General features: G+C 40.5%; 1 protein-coding gene across 1 annotated transcript in view; it reads right to left on the bottom strand.

The window, feature by feature from the left end:
* Positions 1-15138, bottom strand: part of LOC117508889 (multiple epidermal growth factor-like domains protein 6) — a 36922-nt gene extending 21784 nt beyond the window's left edge. Inside the window, exons 1-8 of the mRNA XM_034168732.1 lie at positions 14910-15138; positions 10684-10833; positions 9573-9752; positions 7442-7558; positions 6397-6546; positions 6087-6239; positions 2984-3199; positions 140-244 (exon numbers count right to left, since the gene is read on the bottom strand). Of these exons, the coding sequence (XP_034024623.1) occupies positions 140-244; positions 2984-3199; positions 6087-6239; positions 6397-6546; positions 7442-7558; positions 9573-9752; positions 10684-10833; positions 14910-15138 (1300 nt within the window). The remainder of the gene's footprint in view (positions 1-139; positions 245-2983; positions 3200-6086; positions 6240-6396; positions 6547-7441; positions 7559-9572; positions 9753-10683; positions 10834-14909) is intronic.
* Positions 15139-19194: the final 4056 nt, after the last annotated feature.

Here is a 19194-nt window from a genome sequence, read left to right as displayed (position 1 = left end):
AGCATATGAAAGAATTTAATCAGTGTTGCTTTACAAAAATAACAGAAAACGTGGACTGAGTGGAAGCTGAGAGATTTCAGGCGTGAAGAGTTTGACAGTTGATTGATTGATTGATCGATTGAGAGAACAATCTGATAACCTGAGGGGCAGTATTGACCAGGCGGACACAGGGAGCCTGACCATCCATCCAGCGGGCTCGGAGACGAAGCTCCTTCTCTGCACCAGTAACCAGCATGACACGGTCCTACGAGCAATAGAACATATTATCAGCACCGCCAACACTGTGACACTTACTGCAACTGGAAATCCAGAGAAAAAGAGACAACTATCGAGCTTTAAAGGACATGCCACATGCTTTTTAAAGTCCCTGGTTAGCAACACATCAAATTACTCATGATTGTAAGTCTCCCTGCACACATGCACTCATAATTAGTGGTTTGTGATGCTTTTATTCCTCTCCCGAAGCGAGGTAACAGGTGCATTTCCGGAAAATGTCTCACTTGGCAATTCTCTGCATTTCTCTGCATGTGACATAGTTAAGAGCAAAACAGAAACATCCCAGACAGAGACAGACAGAGGGAAACAAATGTGGTTATGCCTGATAACGGTTCCATGACAAAATCCCAACCCCTTATTATAAAAGTGGACAAAATCCCAGTCTCATGAATAAATATAAATATAAAATATATATGTATAAATATAAAATAATAACACATGTATACATTCAAAATATTTTATTTATAGTTCATCACACATTTAATTACATTGTTTTCACACTTTCAAATAGAATATCACAGTTACTTTAAACAACTACGGTGTCACCTCAACACAATACTCAATACTTTGAAAAAGCTGAAACCTCTTAACAAGTGAAATGAGACTTTGGAATGAGATTGGGATTTTGTCCACTTTTGTAAAAAGTGGTTGGGATTTTGTCCGCTGGGATTTTGTCAGTTGGGATTTTGTCCTGTCATCCCCGATAACGAAGCTTCGGAGCTTTTCTTTGAAAGCAGTGGCTCGGATTTACAGAAGAGACGACACACTTCACCCCAAAACTCGTAACTTTTTCAGAGTCTGTCGAATTTTGGAACTTAAAGTGTGGTGATGCTGCTGTTTGTGTCACAGCTGCTGGTTTACTGCTGTGGACATGCCTGGACACGCAGAAGTATGACTCATATTGGAAAACTCAGAAGATGCTATTTTCAGGAGATAATGAATTATCTAATGTGCCACAATCCTGACAGAATTTGAGTTGAAGGCTATCGGAGATTAAGCACGCAAGCGATCAGAACCTGAGAGCGAGTGGACCTGGACGTTATTCTCTGGCCGAGCGGAAATTGAAAATGATCTCTGGGTGTGGATCCGAGTGAGGACGAGTGGACTGTTCCATGGTTGCCGACCACAATTGCGATCACGCGCGCATGTCACGCGTGTGTGGGGATTTATTTTTGTTGTGGACTAATTTGGAAATCTTTACACTGGGTGAGTGAAATGTTATTTTTTTTTTCATCTTTTGCTTTGTGTTCTTTTAAATGGAGCTTTCAAAGAAAATATTTTTTTTTTTTACTTTGAGAGAGTCTGTGGGTGTGTGTGTGTGCAAGGTTGGGTAGGATTACTTTGAAGCAATACATGTGGATTACATGTATGTATGTACATACATTTGGATTACTTGTAATCTGATTACTTTTGGAATACCTTTCAAAGTAATCCTACCCACCCTTGTGTGTGTGTGTGTGTGTGTGTGTGTGTGTGTGTGTGTGTGTGTGTGTGTGTGTGTGTGTGTGTGTGTGTGTGTGTGTGTGTGTGTGTGTGTGTGTGTGTGTGTGTGTGTGTGTGCAGCAGCTGTTTAAACCACCAATTTAGACTTCTGGCTGAATTTGAACAATATATAATCAGTATTAAGCTTGTAGATTCTCTCAAATGTCATAAAACTGTTAATCTCTATAAGGAGCTTTTTAAAAGAGAATTAATGTTGAAGAATCCTTTAAAAAAACAGCTGACATGCGGGTTAAAACGGCTGTTATGCTGTTTTAACCTGCATGTCAGCTGTTGATTGCCACTTAATGGATGTGGAATGTCCCCATAATGAAACAAACACACACACACACACACACACACACACACATATATGTATATATATATATATATATATATATATATATATTTCACACTTACATACAACACTTATTAGCATTTTTAACAGGCTGCATTTATGACTAATTACCACAGGTGCACAAAACCTTAGGCATAATGCAACAGATTAGAAGTACTATAAAATGAAGTAATACACATTGATCGGACTCATTTATGTGCTCTGTGTATATTTAAGTCAAATTAATATGAGTCAATCAAGTTAATTTTACTGTAATAGAACTTTTTTATGGTTGAATTGTGGACTTAACCACAAAATATCAGGAATCTGCACATCCTCCACTATGCCAAGATGCAGTTTTTGGCATACTGCTAATGACTCCATAAAAGTGAAGTTCAAAATGTTTCAAGGAACACAGTTAACATAAAAAAAAAAAAAAAAAAAAAAAAAATCAATTTGTGATTTACTGAAGTTGGATCGGCACGAAGCAGCTATTATTCAAATCATGTTCCCGTGGCTATGAATATGTGCAAATCAGTGTTTCATGAGTGAACATGATGATGAACGATCAGCAAGCAGTGAGATTTAAACCTTTTATGGACTGTCACTTGAACGGCGCAGACAAGAAATGACATGATGGATCCATAACTAATGAATGTATAGGGAGAGTATTTAAATCACTTTGTACATAACCACAAGACACGAGGCCTCCGGATCACAAAGTTTAACAACATAAATTCCAATAAGGCCATCAGGCATGTCCATTCTCTAATGAGGACAAGACAATTTCCTAAATAACTGGAGATTTGTGATGTGGCTGAAAAGACATGGCGGATAGATCGACATGCTGGAAAATAATTTCAGTAGAGAAGAGATAAGGTTTTGTCTGACCTGCTGGCTTTGACAGTCCCACAGATGGACAGTACTGTCCAGCAGGACATGGCTGGCAGCCAGCCGCGCTGTCTGTATGTCGTCTCGGGTTGTAGGAGCCAACAGGGCAGGGGTGTTGATTAGGAAACGCTGTACCCGCAGGGCAGTAATGTCCTTCGGGGCAGGGCACCAACACAGAGGCATTGACTAGACCCAGATTCACCTCACAGTAGTAACCTTGATGGAAAAGAAAAAGAATATATAAGCAAAAAACAGAAGGTTAAACATCTGTAATGCCAAGACCTTCAGCAGTCTCACGTCAACCTTCATATTATGAAGGTGCACACGCTGCACAAAGCTGTGCACATGGTGGACGATGGCTCAGCCCCAACAGATGAGTCTGCTGTACTATCCTACTGGGCGAGCTACTTTGAGTATTTGTATAAGGCTGATACTGGATTCCCAGAGACAAGGTTCACGTGGGTCATCCTACAGTCAGTTGTGTGAACCACCAAATATTCATGAGTTCACAAACATGATGAAACATCTGAGAGCAGGGAAAGCTCAAGGGAACAGTGTTACTGCAGTTGAACTTCTCCAGGCAGTGATGGCCATGTGAGGCATCATGAAACATTTGGTGTTTTGTTTTTTTTCTGAACTCTCTAGCTAACAGTGTTTATTGCAAAAAAAAAAAAAAAAAAGATCAAATCACAATGTGCTTAAATTTTCTTCAAACCCTTTTTTAAACAGACATTGCAAATTAGTGGGTACAATGTGCCTCCAGGCAGGGATACAGTTCTCATCACTATGAAATGGAAGACAGGACTTTGTCGTCCCACTCTGGAAAGGATGATCACCTGGATTCCAACACCGACAGAGGTTTTACAGTGCTATCTGTGCCACAAATGATAACTGCCAGTTAGCATTCGCAAACCCTAAAAAATACAATAAATAAATAAATAAAAATACAAATAAACCAATGACTGTGAGTACTCATTCAGAGAAAACCAGCACTGCATCTATGCAGTCTATGGTGATTTTCACAAAGCATTTGATTCAGTTATCCAGGCTAGTCTATGGGACATCCTGAAAATGTATGATGTTCTCAATATGTTGCTGGACATCACAGCCAGCATATACACAAATATACTGTGAGTACTGTCTGGAGCAAAGGAAAAATCTCTAACTTTTTTCTAGTGAATTCTGGCATTCATCAGGGAACTATTCTGGCTACTCCTATGTTCAGTGCCTCTTTAGACTAGGCGCTGGGTCACTGGCCTTTGAGATTCAGAGATGCCTGGGAAGAACTGATGGTGTTATGCAGCCCTTGGACAGAGATGTTTGGAGATGGCAACACGTTTGCAAGAGAATAAAGGCCCAAGGCTTTCGGGTCCTGCTGCTACCTATCATACTGTATGGTTGTGACGCTTGTGTGCTAGCCAGTGACCTAAGGGGATGAACAAATGGCTTTGGTACAAGATCTCTTTGGAGGATCCTTAGATACCACAAGAATAACTCTGTGTAAAAATTGTTATTTGTATTGCCAGCTGTGACATTTTGGTCATGTAACACACTTCTGTGGACCTCAACGATGAGGTCCCCAGCATTTGGAAAACTTAAAATCGACACCCACGTTACACCTGTTTGCAAAAGATAGACAGCTCGTGTTGCGAAGTGAGGACTGGACCGGCTGTCTGCCATCTAGGACACAAGACACTTTCATAGTGTAGTGGATATGGCAACAAGTGGTATCAGTGCAAACCTGACCTGCTTTATACTCAATAGCATGAGCTAAATTAAATAAGGGTGATTAAATTATATATGATTTTATTTATTTAATTCTGTATGTACATCTTAATCATCATCTAATCTAGGTATGTGAACCTTTTGGGGGAACGTCCATGTTTATACTACATGGTAGCTCTTAAGGTCTGTTGGTCACAGTTTGGTTTAGAAAAGAAAAGAAAAGCCAAAACTAAATTCATTTAATAAAGGTTAGCGGTAGCTTCAGCTAAATGTTTTAGCGTTTTATCTATTTGTGTTATCATAATTACCTTTTCAGTTTGCGAATTAGCAGTTAGCAACAATAACTTTTAGGTTAGCTGTGGCCACCACTGACCAAGATCATGATGTAAATATTAGTTGAAGGTTAAAGTGCAATTTTTAAAACTTCTGCATACAACTGTAAATAAAATATTTGCTAGTAAAAATGTGCAAGAATAGGATATCTTATTCTAAATTCCATGACGTTAACTGTTTGCATAATACTTTTAAGATTAGGCTTAAAACTTTCCTTTTTGCTAAAGCTTATAGTTAGGGCTGGATCAGGTGACCCTGAACCATCCCTTAGTTATGCTGCTATAGACGCAGACTGCTGGGGGGTTCCCATGATGCACTGTTTCTTTCTCTTTTTGCTCTGTATGCACCACTCTGCATTTAATCATTAGTGATCGATCTCTGCTCCCCTCCACAGCATGTCTTTTTCCTGGTTCTCTCCCTCAGCCCCAACCAGTCCCAGCAGAAGACTGCCCCTCCCTGAGCCTGGTTCTGCTGGAAGTTTCTTCCTGTTAAAAGGGAGTTTTTCCTTCCCACTGTAGCCAAGTGCTTGCTCACAGAGGGTCGTTTTGACCGTTGGGGTTTTACATAATTATTGTATGGCCTTGCCTTACAATATAAAGCGCCTTGGGGCAACTGTTTGTTGTGATTTGGCGCTATATAAAAAAAAAAAATTGATTGAATTGAATTGATATGGATTCTTCAGCACAAAAAACCTAATAGACCCAAAATTCATTCAATTTTCTATACCCGCTTACTCCGATCAAGGGACCAAAAATAAATAAACAAACAACCGTGTTCAGTCACTGTGAAACTGATGGGAGTAGCTGTTGATATGGCACCATATTCCTTTTTTTGGGGTACAGCATCCAGTAACAAACTGCCATGTGGCACAGGAGACAACCGATGAATTTCAAGCTCAAAACCTAGGGCTAGGGTTAAGGTTGTACATGAACTGTGACACTGGGTACCTTAAATAGCCATAGGTGCCCTACGAATAGCAGTTTGCGGCTTGTGTACAGTTCCAGATCAATACCAATGGCTTAAGATAATTGAAGGGGTCTCGTACCTGACTCACAGATGGTGCAGTTAACCTGTTTCTCTCTGTCCTGGTAGGTTCCTGCAGGGCACAGTTCTGGGGCCTCACTACCAGGAGGGCAGAAGTAGCCAGAAGGACATGGCACAGCTGCAGGCACAGTCTGACCGGGTGGGCAAAAGTACCCTTTGAAACAATGACATCATCTGTGATTTAAACACGTCAGTGTGACAAGATTGACGGAAGATCAGGAGACTGTGTTAGACATTTTATATGCTGTATAATGGCAATAAATCATGGATATATGTGTGACTAAAACAGGACAAGCTGTGTACAGGCAGACCTTGTCTGCAGGGTCCAGTGGGTGCCTGGAGACCTGCCCTTCTGCAGTAGAATCCAGCACTGCATGGCTGACAGCTGTGCTCGCTGGTTAGACCTGGCACTGGGGAAAAAGTTCCAGCTGGACACAATTCTGGTTCCAGTGAGCCCTCAACTGCAAAGAGAAATATGACACAATGCTAAAATACCCTCGGCCGTATGAGCATAACAATAGGAAACTTAATGTGACCTTTTGACCTCTTAAAATAGGTCAAGGTTAGCTATCTTTGAACCTGTTCAAGGTCTGTGTCCCAAGAAGGCCCCCTGTGAATTTGAAGACCCTGGCAGTAAAATGACTGGAGTTATGCAGCGCACAGGCAGATGGACAGACGAACACAAAGCCTTTGCAATACCCGATGACCATATTTTGGCCTCAAGTAAAAATGATTCACTCACATGCATATTCATATCCCAAATAAAAAAGCTGAAGAGCCTATACAACATGAGGATACAGTGTACTGAATACACGGAGGCACATCAGACAGGGAGCCAGTCTCACCAAAGTGACTCACTCAGTACTCGTGGGTAATGTTGAAGCTACCTGAGTCATACCTATAAGCTAATTTGAAGTGTCAACTTATTTGCATGTCTTCAAGCTGTGGGAGGGATCACTCATTTTAAAAGGCTCCAAATAAACGCAGTGCCACCAGCCAGCCTGTGCTTTATAAACGGATGTTAAAAAAAATGTATATTTACTGTCGCAGACTCTGATGTGGGCATCAGCCTTCAATGAAAAGCTTGTGAAATGTAATTATTGATTGAAATTTATTTTCCTTGTGAAAAACAGCCTCGTCCATTTTTAAAAAGGGAAGAATGACACCACTAGATGGCACTAAAACCAACACACTGTAGCTTCAACATACTGTAGATCATGTTGTAGATATTTGATTTCATTTGGAGGAAAATAAGCACACTTTTTAGAATTTTGCTAAAATATGTAAAAGCCAAATGGGGTGAGTACTTTTTTTTTTTTTGCATAAGCACTGCATCTTAACACATCAAGGGCTTACCACAGAATGTCCCAGGTGGACAGATGCTGCCTGTTTTGCCGTCTGTTGGACTGGCCTCAGTGGCTCCTCCTGAACAGTAGTACCCAGAGGAGCAGGGACCCATCGGCAGAGCCAAACCTGTTGTGCGGAATGAACAAATTTATTTGCATATGAATAAATTATACCACGTACATGTATTTTGCCTACAGACTGACAGGTAATTATGCGCCCTCCCACAGAATAATGGGCCCCCCAAAGGCTCCAGACCCTCCACCTGCCCTCTCTCTCTCTGTCATCTGAATGATGCCAAATCATCTGCACTACATGGGTTTGAAATAACCTGCCATACATAGGAAATTACAGGATAAATATTCAATTGCTCTGCGAAACAAAAGCAAATCTGAACCTCTGCCCAAATAACAAGTGCACCATTGTTCCATCACCCTCATTTATGCTGTGGTAATGTAATTTCCATACACTCATTCATTTCCTATACCTGCTGACAGGGTTTTCTATATGTTATCAATATATATTATCAAATATTAATGTCTTTACTTTGATGTACTCTCTGTGATCATGTCTTTGATTCTGTTCTCTATTTTTCATATATACGTATATGCATGTGTGAAAGTTCATGTACCATTATTCCTTTGATGATCACTTGAGCAGTTCAGTGTATATGATTTGACACTAAGTAATTACATAATCATTAATTTAATCATTTGATCATTAAAACTGTCAAACGAGAAAGTGAGCAGATGATCGTTGACTCAGCCAATGTGCAGACTGTTTTGCCAGAATGTGCAGACTGTTTTGCTAGGGTCATGTTTTTGCTAAGCGCAGATGTGCACCTTTAATTAACGGTTCAGCCTTGAGGAAAGAGCATTGTAACCGGAACACCATTTCAGGGCTGGACATTATTATGAGCAGCTTAGGAGACTAAGGGTTCAAAGCCATAAGTTTTCATATCAATGTGAGAACAGACTGTGTGTCTTTCCATTGTTTTGTGATATTGTCACTCCTATATGCTGTATGTAACTATATTCAATAAAAAGGAGAGGCAAATGGGAGGGGCCCTTGAGACGGACGACAGTTCTTTCTGAAGGCTCCTCGTTTGTCTCCTCCTGATCAGGAAAAGAAATTCAGTGTCTCTTGCGTGATCATTTCTGTGTGTGTAAACTGGGTTGTTGTTCTTTTCAGGTCCGAACAACTCTGACACCTGCATTATTCCAGTTAAACGGCATGGGAGCTGAAGCCTAATTTCCTTAATGTAGAATAAACATACAATTATATATTGAACAAAAACAGTAAAAAAAAAAAAGAAAGAACAATCTGTTTATTCCCAGTGGTAGTTCAGGCATCACAAACACTCCTGCACCAATGGAATTATGTTTTCATTGTTTGTCGGTTGATTGTCTTGTTCATTTGAGGGTCAACAAGGCATCTCATCAGGACATGAACAGATTTCATTGAAATTTGTTGTAAAAGTTGGCATTTGATCATGGTAGATTATTATATTTAGTCCAGAGCTGTTTCGAGAAATGGATCTTTGAGATTTGATTTTTGATTCTGATTCCTTTCATCCATATTCTCTTTGATATTTGATCAGAGATCCAGCCTTCCTGTGGGCTCACCACCCACCAACAGGGAGTCTGTAGAGGGTCTGGTGTGCTATTTTTCCGGCAGTGGACAGGAAAAATGCCCACACAGACTGACACTCTGTTAGTGATGAGGAGCAAAATGTAACAATCAGCATCAAAGATCTGAGATCAAAGACAAGTATTCAGGAAGAAAGACAAGGATTGGTATCAGAGGTCTGCAACCAGACAGGAATGTGAGCCATCAGGATCAAAGGTCAGCAATCAAATTCAAAGTGTTACAGAGGAGATCAAAGATCAAAGAACTAACCCTCTCAGAAAGAAAATGTAAAGGTCAAAAGAGAGATAAACAGGGGATTGTTGGACCATGGCAGAGCTCTTTCCTCTCCTCTCTGAAAGTCCTGACTGTCATCTTCTTTTGGTGAGAAAATGACAAATCTGTGCTGTAGTTTGGTTACCTTTAAATTCTCACACAGCTGGGTCATGACAGCTCCACAGAGCAGAGAGTTATAGGTTGCATGTACAAATACACCTGATTGACACCATTCAAGTACCTGAGATATTACAGAAGTATCCAGGTGGACAAGGCAATGGCTCGGAGCTGCCTGAGGGGCAATAAAAGCCTGCTTGGCATCGGCCTCCTGTGGCGGTGGCTGGACATAAGCAGTTGGCATTTGTGTAGTTGTCCAGGTCAAAGGGCTGCGAGTTCCAAGCTGCTGAAACACAGAACCAACCTAAGAGGAAACATGGAAGGAAAGAAATGAGAAATTAAAAGGTTTTTTTCAGCACAAATTAACTGTTGTGTCAATTAAAATCAAACACATTGAACAGATTCAAACATTAAGAACACTTAGCATTAAACTTGCCCAAAGTAAGTGCTGGTACCTGCCAGGTGGAAGTGTTGCATGGTGCAACAAAATACAGAAAGCAGACTCAGCACATGAGAATTTCATGAGTTTTGCATTCGTTTCACCAGCAATGAAACATGCCAAAATCTGAAAGACTGATGTACTGCTGTCTGTCAGTTTTTGTAACACACCCTGTTTTATAATTCCAAATATATTCCCAAATTCAAAATGTGAGTAAACAATATTTACTGCAGCAGCAGGACACAGTTTGAGTTTGGCCTCTAGGCTCTGATCTCATCACTCCCCGCAGATGCATGCAATATTGGGAAATGATAAGATATACGAACATTTTTTGGTGGATGCTGAAGTGGAGGGAGACAATAACAAGCATCAGTGATGTGATGCACTCGTGGCAATGTTTGAGAGGGAGAGATTTAGAACTGGGGAATTTGCATCTTAAATAGCCCACCCAATTTGGAGGGAGTGTTTAGTGGATCATGTAGACAGAGCGTGATTTAGTATGTCGTAATTATGTGGAGTAAGACATGTCGGTGTACACAGAGCATCTCAAGATATCTGCCTGAATGAGGTCACTAGCTTGTTTTTGCAGAAAATCTGAACATTATGACTAACATAGACAGTATTCTGTAAAGTTATGGTACATTATTTGTTCTCTTTGTGCCCCAAACCCAAGTCTTGGTTTCTAAAATGGTTTTCCTTGACTTGCCTAGACAGAAACAAGTTGGCACTAGCAGACGACAAAGTCAAGAAGGTGTTGAGGAACAAGTACTGATTTTAGCTAAAGACTTTTACTAACCGGGCTTGCACTTTCCTGACACTTTGGTCAGCCTCTCTTTCTCACAGTAATGTCCTGGAGGACAAGGCAGGCAACTGTCCAAGCTCTGAGTCATTGGTTCTGGGTTGTAGTATCCACGAGGACAGGGGAACTGGGTGGCGTGTCTCGTACCTGTGCATGTAATACAATTAGTCAATATGTATGAACATGCATGTTCATATATTTAAAAAAAATGCTGACATATTTATGGAAATACCTCCAATAATGCCCTTATCCAATCCAAGAACAACAATAACTGCAACTTTAAAATTCTTCCAAATTCACCAATCCACCCCCAGATATGACATAAAATGTTAGTTTGGTGACCAGCTGGTGTCCAACATTGTTTTACTCTTTTTATCCTTGTTATGCGCCTTGCAGCGACTTATGTTGTGTTTTGGCACGATATAAACAAATTGATTTTGGTGGACAATGAAGTGAAAAAAAAATTATAAAACTTTTGACTTTTGACCACAATAACGTTGACCGTTGCCAAAATAACTTTTAAGAGCAAATTGTTGTCTAGATTTTCATCTACATATATGTACCACGTACGGTGGAAATGGAGCCAACGACACGAGAGGAATAAGGGCACAAATTACAGTTTTAATTTACATTCAGTTAGTTTTGGATTCAGTTTGCTTTTCTGTTAACTTTATATTCACTTTATGACAGCATGAGGTGGGAGTGGTGTGTGTGTGTGTGGGGGGGTAGCTTCCAGCAAAACTCAGTTCCTTTCTGTGTGATGTTTGACTGTTTTCCTTTTTTGAATATGTTCGTCTCCCAAAATTGGTTGATGGATTTTGACTCCATTCTGGTGAGAAAAAAAAAAAAATAATCAGAACCACATGAGGGTGGAGATTGTGCTTTTTTGTGGGGGTGGCGCACTCCACTCATCCTCCTTTCACTTGCCAGTCATAGTTCAGGCCACACCTCCTGACACTCCCATCATGTGGGCCCCCTGTTCACCTGTCTGCAATCACTTCATTACCCACCAGCCATTTAAAGGATGGTTCATCAAACATTAGTTCTGTGGAAGGTTGTTGTGAGAGTTGCTGCCTTGATTTGCTAACAAGTGAAAAAAGTTTGCGCATTAAACCACTTTGGATTTTTCTTTTCCTTTTTGTTTTTTCTGTCATTGCATTGATTTGGTATTCTGTAAAGCTTGTGGTCAGTCAGCACTTTAGATTGTTCAGCAAAATGTTTGGTTATCATTATCTCCCCCTTTTGGTATCAAATTGGATAATAAGGGTGTGTGTGTATATGTTGAAATGATGAGATGTCAGAGGATATGCACTTTTATGTATTTTTAAATTGATTTATTTTTTTTCTATTGAGCCACTTCAAACATGTTCAACATGAAGAAAAACTTTCACATTTCTTCAAAAATAATCAGCACTACATTCGCAGCAGGGGCAGTGCACCAATGCCCCCTTGTGGCTGCTGCTACTAAAGACGCCTTTACGCATAGTTATTGTTTATGAAAAGATAGATTTTGTATATTAGTGTGTTATTTGATTTTTTTTTTTTTACTGAGGGGAGATTACAGATAGACCTGCACTCATCTCAGACATTTTCCATCTTGCATACTGACAGCAAGCAGCTGGAATAGCTTATTTATGTGATTGTTTTAAAGATGACAATAAACCACAGGTGGTACCAGGCATCCAGAAAGTATTCACAGCGCTTCACTTTTTCTACATTTTTGTTGTGTTGCAGCCTTGTTCCAAAATGGAGTAAATTAATTTTCCCCTCAAAATTCTACTCACAACACCCCATAATGACAACACATTTTTTTTAATTATTTGCACATGAATTAAACAAAAAACCCAAATCACACGTACATAAGTATTCACAGCCTTTGCTCAATACTTTGATGCACCTTTTGGCAGCAATTACAGCCTTACGTCTTCTTGAATATAAAGTCATAAGCTTGGTGCACCTATCTTTGGGTAGTTTTGCACATTCCTCTTTGCAGCACCTCTCAAGCTCCATCAGGTTGGATGGGGAGCGTCAGTGCACAGTCATTTTCAGATCTCTCCAGAGATGTTCAATCAGATTCAGATGAACCGCGACCCCAGTCTGAGGTCAAGAGCGCTCTGGAGCATGTTTTCATCCAGGATGTCTCTGTACATTGCTGCATTTATCTTTCCCTCAATCCTGACGAGTCTCCCAGTTCCTGCCACTGAAAAACATCCTCACAGCATGATGCTGCCACCACCATGGTTCACTGTAGGGATGGTGCCTAGTTTCCTCCAAACATGATGCCTGGCATTCATGCCAAAGAATCTTTTTTTTTTTTGTCTCATCAGACCAAAGAATTTTCTTTTCTCATGGGCTGAGAGTCCTTCGGGTGCCTTTTGGCAAACTCCAGGCAGGCTGCCATGTGCATGTATACAAAGGAGTGGCTTCTGTCTGGCTGCTCTACCATACAGACCTGGTTGGTGGATTGCTGCAGCGATGGTTGTCTTTCTGGAAGGTTCTTCTCTTTCCACAGATGAATGCTGCAGCTCTGACAGAGTGACCATCAGGTTCTTGGTCACCTCCCTGACTAAGGCCCTTCTCTCCTGATGGTCACATTTAGACAAGTGTCCAGCTCTAGGAAGAGTCCTGGTGGATCTGAACTTCTTCCATTTACAAATGATGGAGGTCACTGTGCTCACTGGGACCTTCAAACCAGCTGAAATGTTTCTGTACCCTTCCCCAGACAATTCCTTTGATTTCATGTTTGGTTTGTGCTCTGACATGCACTGTCAACTGTGGGACGTTATATGTAGACAGGTGTGTGACTTGACAAATCATGTCCAATCAACTGAATTTACCCCAGGTGGACTCCACTTAAGCTATAAAAACATCTCAAGGATGATAAGTAGAAACAGGATGCCCTTGAGCTTCATTGCAAAGGCTGTGAATACTTATGTATGTCGTACATGTGATTTCTTAGTTTTTATTTATTTTCAATAAATCTGCAAAATCTCAAACATTGTCACTATGGAGTGTGTGTGTGTGTGTGTGTGTGTGTGTGTAATTTTGGGGTTTCTGTGTAGGCTCTCAGTTGTCCAGGTGGTTTCCATAGTAGAGAAGCTTGAATCTTCAACTGGACTGGGTTGCTTGACGCAAGGACGTTTCGCTTCAAATCGCAGAAGCTTCCTCAGCTAAAATTCTTGCTCTGGTAGTCTGACTTCTCTCTTGACTCTTGTACAGAAGAATAAACAGAAGCCACAAAAGCTGGAGTTTTAAACCTAACCAGACCCCTCCTACCGCGAGGCAGACTACTATAGGCTAGTGACTAAACAATAGCTCTAATTAGTACCTATTGTGCTCTAGTTGGCACCCTCCTAATGACAGGGCAGCTGTCCCTCCTAATGATGGGACGGACGCCTCTCCTGATGGCTCACATGACGACTCTCCTGATGACGTGAATGACTCATTACCATGAACAAAAGACTGAAACTGCTTTGACCTGAGTACCCCATTGTAAACAGGGGACAATGCGTGTCTCAGACCCCTCCCCGGTTAAGGCTGGGTTTCAACTGTTTCACATAGAATGCCTCCTTGACCCCTCTCTCAAACCATTTCTTCTCTATGGCTAAGATTTTAACTTCCTTGTCCTCCAACGTGTGGTTAGTGTCTTTCAGGTGGAGATGAACTGCAGACTGAGGTCCACTGGCGCCCTCTCTGCAGTGCTGGTATAGCCTTTTGTGTAAAGGTTGCTTAGTCTAACCTACACTCACACCAGATACTGACTGGTATCCCCCCCCCAATAAAACAAAACTGCACCTTTCAGAGTGGCCTTTTATTGTGGACAGTCTAAGGCACACCTGTGCACTAATCATGGTGTCTAATCAGCATCTTGATATGGCACACCTGTGAGGTGGGATGGATTATCTCAGCAAAGGAGAAGTGCTCACTATCACAGATTTAGACTGGTTTGTGAACAATATTTGATGGAAATGGTGATATTGTGTATGTGGAAAAAGTTTTAGATCTTTGAGTTGATCTCATACAGAATGGGAGCAAAACCAAAAGTGTTGCGTTTATATTTTTGTTGAGTGTATATAGTGTTCGTTACAGTTTTCCTGACATCTGATAGAATACACCATATATATATATATATATATATATATATATATATATATATATATATATATATATATATTTTTTTTTTTTTTAAACATAAATGTAACTGACAGTGTTTGGCGGTCTACCATCAGGACAGTAGAATCCAGGGTCGCACGGGAACTTGGTGAAGTCGCCTGTCGTTTCTGGACAGTAGTAGCCTGCAGCGCAGCGAGAACACACTGACTGGCCCGTCAGGTTTGTGTAGCTTCCAGCTGGACAAGACAGCGGGCCAGCACTGCCCTCAGGGCAGTAATGAGCTGGTGGGCAAACACCTCCATTTGAACCTGCAAAGGCAAAACCAAAAAAAAGCTGCATGCAGTCAAATATTGAGATTATGGCTGCTAAGCGCTTAAAGCTTTCAATCCTGTAACAAACCATGATTAATTCCATAATTATTCAGAACTTGTGCGTTCGGCTTCCGTGCATTTACCAGCATCTGGTTCTCTCATGTCTATTCATCAGATGTGGGTTCTAATACATATAATCTGCTGTGCCTTCAGGTTTTTCATGTTAGAACCTCATTAATCATTCAACAGTTAAATTATCTGTCTGTCGTGACTTCTTCATTATGATTTATCTTCTGTGTTTTTCTGTATTCCTGTTTATTAATATCTCTGGTTTGGAAGGTAGCTATATATCAAAAGTCAAGTGGCCTCTGTGTATGTACGTGTGTGTGTATGACTTCTATCACAGACAAACTGGGGAGAGCTCGCATTTGCTGTTTGGTATATTTAAGTATTTTAGGTCAAGGATGAATGCCGCCAAAATGGAAAGTTGATAGGACAATTTTTTTTTTTTTTTTTTTTTGAGAAATTACAGATATTACATAGCAAAAGTGAACAAAGGATGTTGATAATTACACTCTAAAAATGAACATCTGTCTCAACTAGAAAGAGTGATGTAACTTTCAACTGTGTTAATGCCACAAGGCTTCTCTGGTCAAGTTGAAATAACTTAAAAAAAATTCTGCAAATTGTTACATGACTTTTTTTCGTTGAGACAGCAGTGGACATTCTGGACTCACACACCATTACAAATCATTATAGAAACTTTGCATAATACCACATACCACCCTTTGGTCTAAAAGTGTAAAATATAGCCCCTTTTTTAAAATCTAACCCAAAGTTGAAAAAAAAAATTAACTACTAAATATTATAATAATACATATAGTTTAAAAATGGCACTTTTTAAAATCAGAGTGGGGGCCATAACTTGCTTAATAACAGAGCTGTCTGTGTCTCACTGGAAGGCGCCGCCCACCATAATTACACAAAACCACTGCAGACAGGCCATCGTCAACAACTGAATCCATCATCTTATGTCAGATTCACCATCCTGCAAGCTTTCCATCAACTTCATAAATATTACAGCTCCATACCAACAGTCTTCTCAGTTTCTTCAAAAAAAAAAAAAAAAAAAGGACAAATAAACTGACATTGAATAATAATCAATTTTCGGCTTGTGTTGTGCACTCAGCTTTGTTGTTCCAGCTGTTGGTTTGTTTCCTGCCCTGATTAATTATTTTTGCTATCACTGCTGGTTTTTGGCTCAGTCAGCTCTCTCTCTCTTTTCTGACTGCATTCCAAAATGTGACTTCAACTGAATTGAAATGGACTTTTATTTCTATGGGGAGTGATGGTCTAGTGGTTAAACGTTGGGCTTCAGACCAGAGGATCCTTGGTTCAAAACCCAGTGAGACTGAGAAATCACTAAGGGTCCTTAATCCCCTAGTTGCTTCCGGGGTGTAGTGCATTGGTTTGTGTTTGTGTGTGTGTGTGTCTCTGTTTGAATGTGAGGCATCAGTGTAAAGCGCGTTGAGCTCCTGATGCAGATGGAAAAACACTACTGTATATAAATGCAGTCCATTTACCATTTATTGTCGTTGGTCAGCAATCTGTGTTCATCTGCATCAAATAGCATCTAATATTCTATCTATCTATCTCTCTCTCTCTCTCTATATATATATAGTGGGTTTTTTTTTTAGTAATTTTAAGTCCTTTAGAGCACACACCACAAGTGAAGGACTTCCTGTATAAATCCACTGCTCACTTCTCTATCCTTGTCCATCTGTAAATTCCTTTTGTCCAGACTGTCTCCAATAACACCAAACATGTTCAACACATTTATTCATTCATCTTGTTTATTTTAGGGATTTAAATGTCCTTATATGAAATAAGGACAGCTTGGCTACACGGAGGATTTATTTGAAGATTAAGCAATGGCAATTTCATGGAATTGAATGAATGAATGAGTTTATTCGACACATGATTCAAGAGAAAAAAACTCATAAAAAAAACTTTATAAAGATCCAGTGTGGCCGAAAGGGTGAGGGCAGACGCAAAGCTTATAAATACCCACCCTTATTTTTTTTATACTAAAAAATAAGGAATATATACACGCATGCACACATAAACACAATTTCATAAATACATATCGACACAATCACATATATATGTATATATTACACACACACGATGACAATACCAAAAAGAAAAAAAAAACGTGCAAAGTAAGTCAATGAACTCAAATTTATAAAATACAACCAAACACTGGCACACAACACACAAACCCAAAAGTAATAACAAATCAATAGACCTAAGTCTTCAACTATAGCAAGCAATTTTGTTATTCTTGTAATGTCTTTTAAAGCCTACTAAAGTACCAAGTACTTTAATATTGTCTGGACAGTTGTTCCAGATGTTAACATTTTTGACAGAAACACACAGACAAGTGTGCGGAAAAAAAAAAAAAAACCTGTTCAAAAAATAAATAAATAAATAAATAAAACCAGGGTGGGGTTGTCCAGACGGGGGAGTTCGTGGTTACGTTACGGCAGAGTGCTCCCCACCATCTCACCTCTCGCATTAGGTGAGCAACGCTGCACAGTGCAGAGTTTGTGCAGGGGGAGGGGGGGATCATTCAATGTTTGGATGAGGAGGTGGTCGAAACGGAGTAAAACATAATCATGGATAGGAAAGTAGAGAAGCTTAGTGTCTTTCAGGTGGAGATGAACTGCAGACTGAGGTCCACTGGCGACCTCTCTGCGGTGCTGGTATAGCCTCTTGTTTAAAGGTTGCTTAGTCTCACCTATGTAGTGTTCATTACAGTTTTCCTGACAGACAGACAGAGGTTTACAGAAAACCCACTCACACAGACAGAAATTAGTTCACCCTAAGGACAGGATCCCTAGTTACAAACAGAGCAATGTAGTGTATTATATCAGATGTCAGGAAAACTGTAATGAACACTACATAGGTGAGACTAAGCAACCTTTAAACAAGAGGCTATACCAGCACCGCAGAGAGGTCGCCAGTGGACCTCAGTCTGCAGTTCATCTCCACCTGAAAGACACTAACCACACATTTGAGGACAAGGAAGTTAAAATCTTAGCCAGAGAGAAGAAATGGTTTGAGAGAGGTGTCAAGGAAGCATTCTTTGTAAAACAGTTGAAACCCAGCCTCAACCGGGGGGCGGGTCTCAGACACGCTTTGTCCCCTGTTTACAATGGGGTACTCAGGTCAAAGCAGTTTCAGTCTTTTGTTCATGGTAATGAGTCATTCACGTCATCAGGAGAGTCGTCAACGGAGCCATCAGGGGAGACTTCCATCCCATCATTAGGAGAGTGCTAACTAGCGCACAATAGGTGCTAATTAGAGCTATTGTTTAGTCACTAGCCTATAGCAGTCGGCCTCTCGGTAGGAGGGGTCTGGTTAGGTTAAAAACTCCAGCTTTTGTTGGCTTCTGGTTTATTCTTCTCTACAAGAGTCAAGACAGAAGTCAGACTACCAGAGCAAGAATTTTAGCTGAGGAAGCTTCTGTGATTTGAAGCGAAACGTCCTCACGTCAAGCAACCCAGTCCAGTCAAAGATTCAAGCTTCTCTACTATGGAAACCACCTGGACAACTGAGAGCCTACACAGAAACATAGATAGGAAACGATCAAAGCCATCAGGTGCCCAATTTCGAAAGAAAAAGAAAGAAGAAAAGGAGAAACGAGCAAAGGAAAAAGGTATGTATTGATTTACGTATTCCTGCAGCTTCACAGCGCTTTAGCGAAGCAAAGAGTGCAGCGAAACGAGACAAGTCATTGGATAAATGCTGGGCTTTGTCCCGCCCCTCGACGCTCAGCGTGTCTGCGGGTCTATGGGGCAGTGGGCTGGCCTCGGCTGGCCCGGATGCTCAGCTTCTGCATGATGATTGAATGATCTGTCTGAGGCTGAATCCCTTTTTGATTGACAGCGAAATGAGCGAATCAGCGATCTTTTGGTGTAAACATCCGTGGGAGCATTTTTTAATTTTCATTCTGTTCTGAGTTGAACCGGAGACTTTCTTAATCGTCTTAGCGGCATTTTCTTTGTTAAAAACGACTAGC

This window comes from Thalassophryne amazonica, chromosome 4 (assembly GCF_902500255.1).
Source record: "Thalassophryne amazonica chromosome 4, fThaAma1.1, whole genome shotgun sequence".
In the NCBI taxonomy this organism is placed as follows: domain Eukaryota; kingdom Metazoa; phylum Chordata; class Actinopteri; order Batrachoidiformes; family Batrachoididae; genus Thalassophryne; species Thalassophryne amazonica.
The sequence above is the reverse complement of the archived record's forward strand: the minus strand, read 5'-3'. Positions and strand labels throughout refer to the sequence as shown.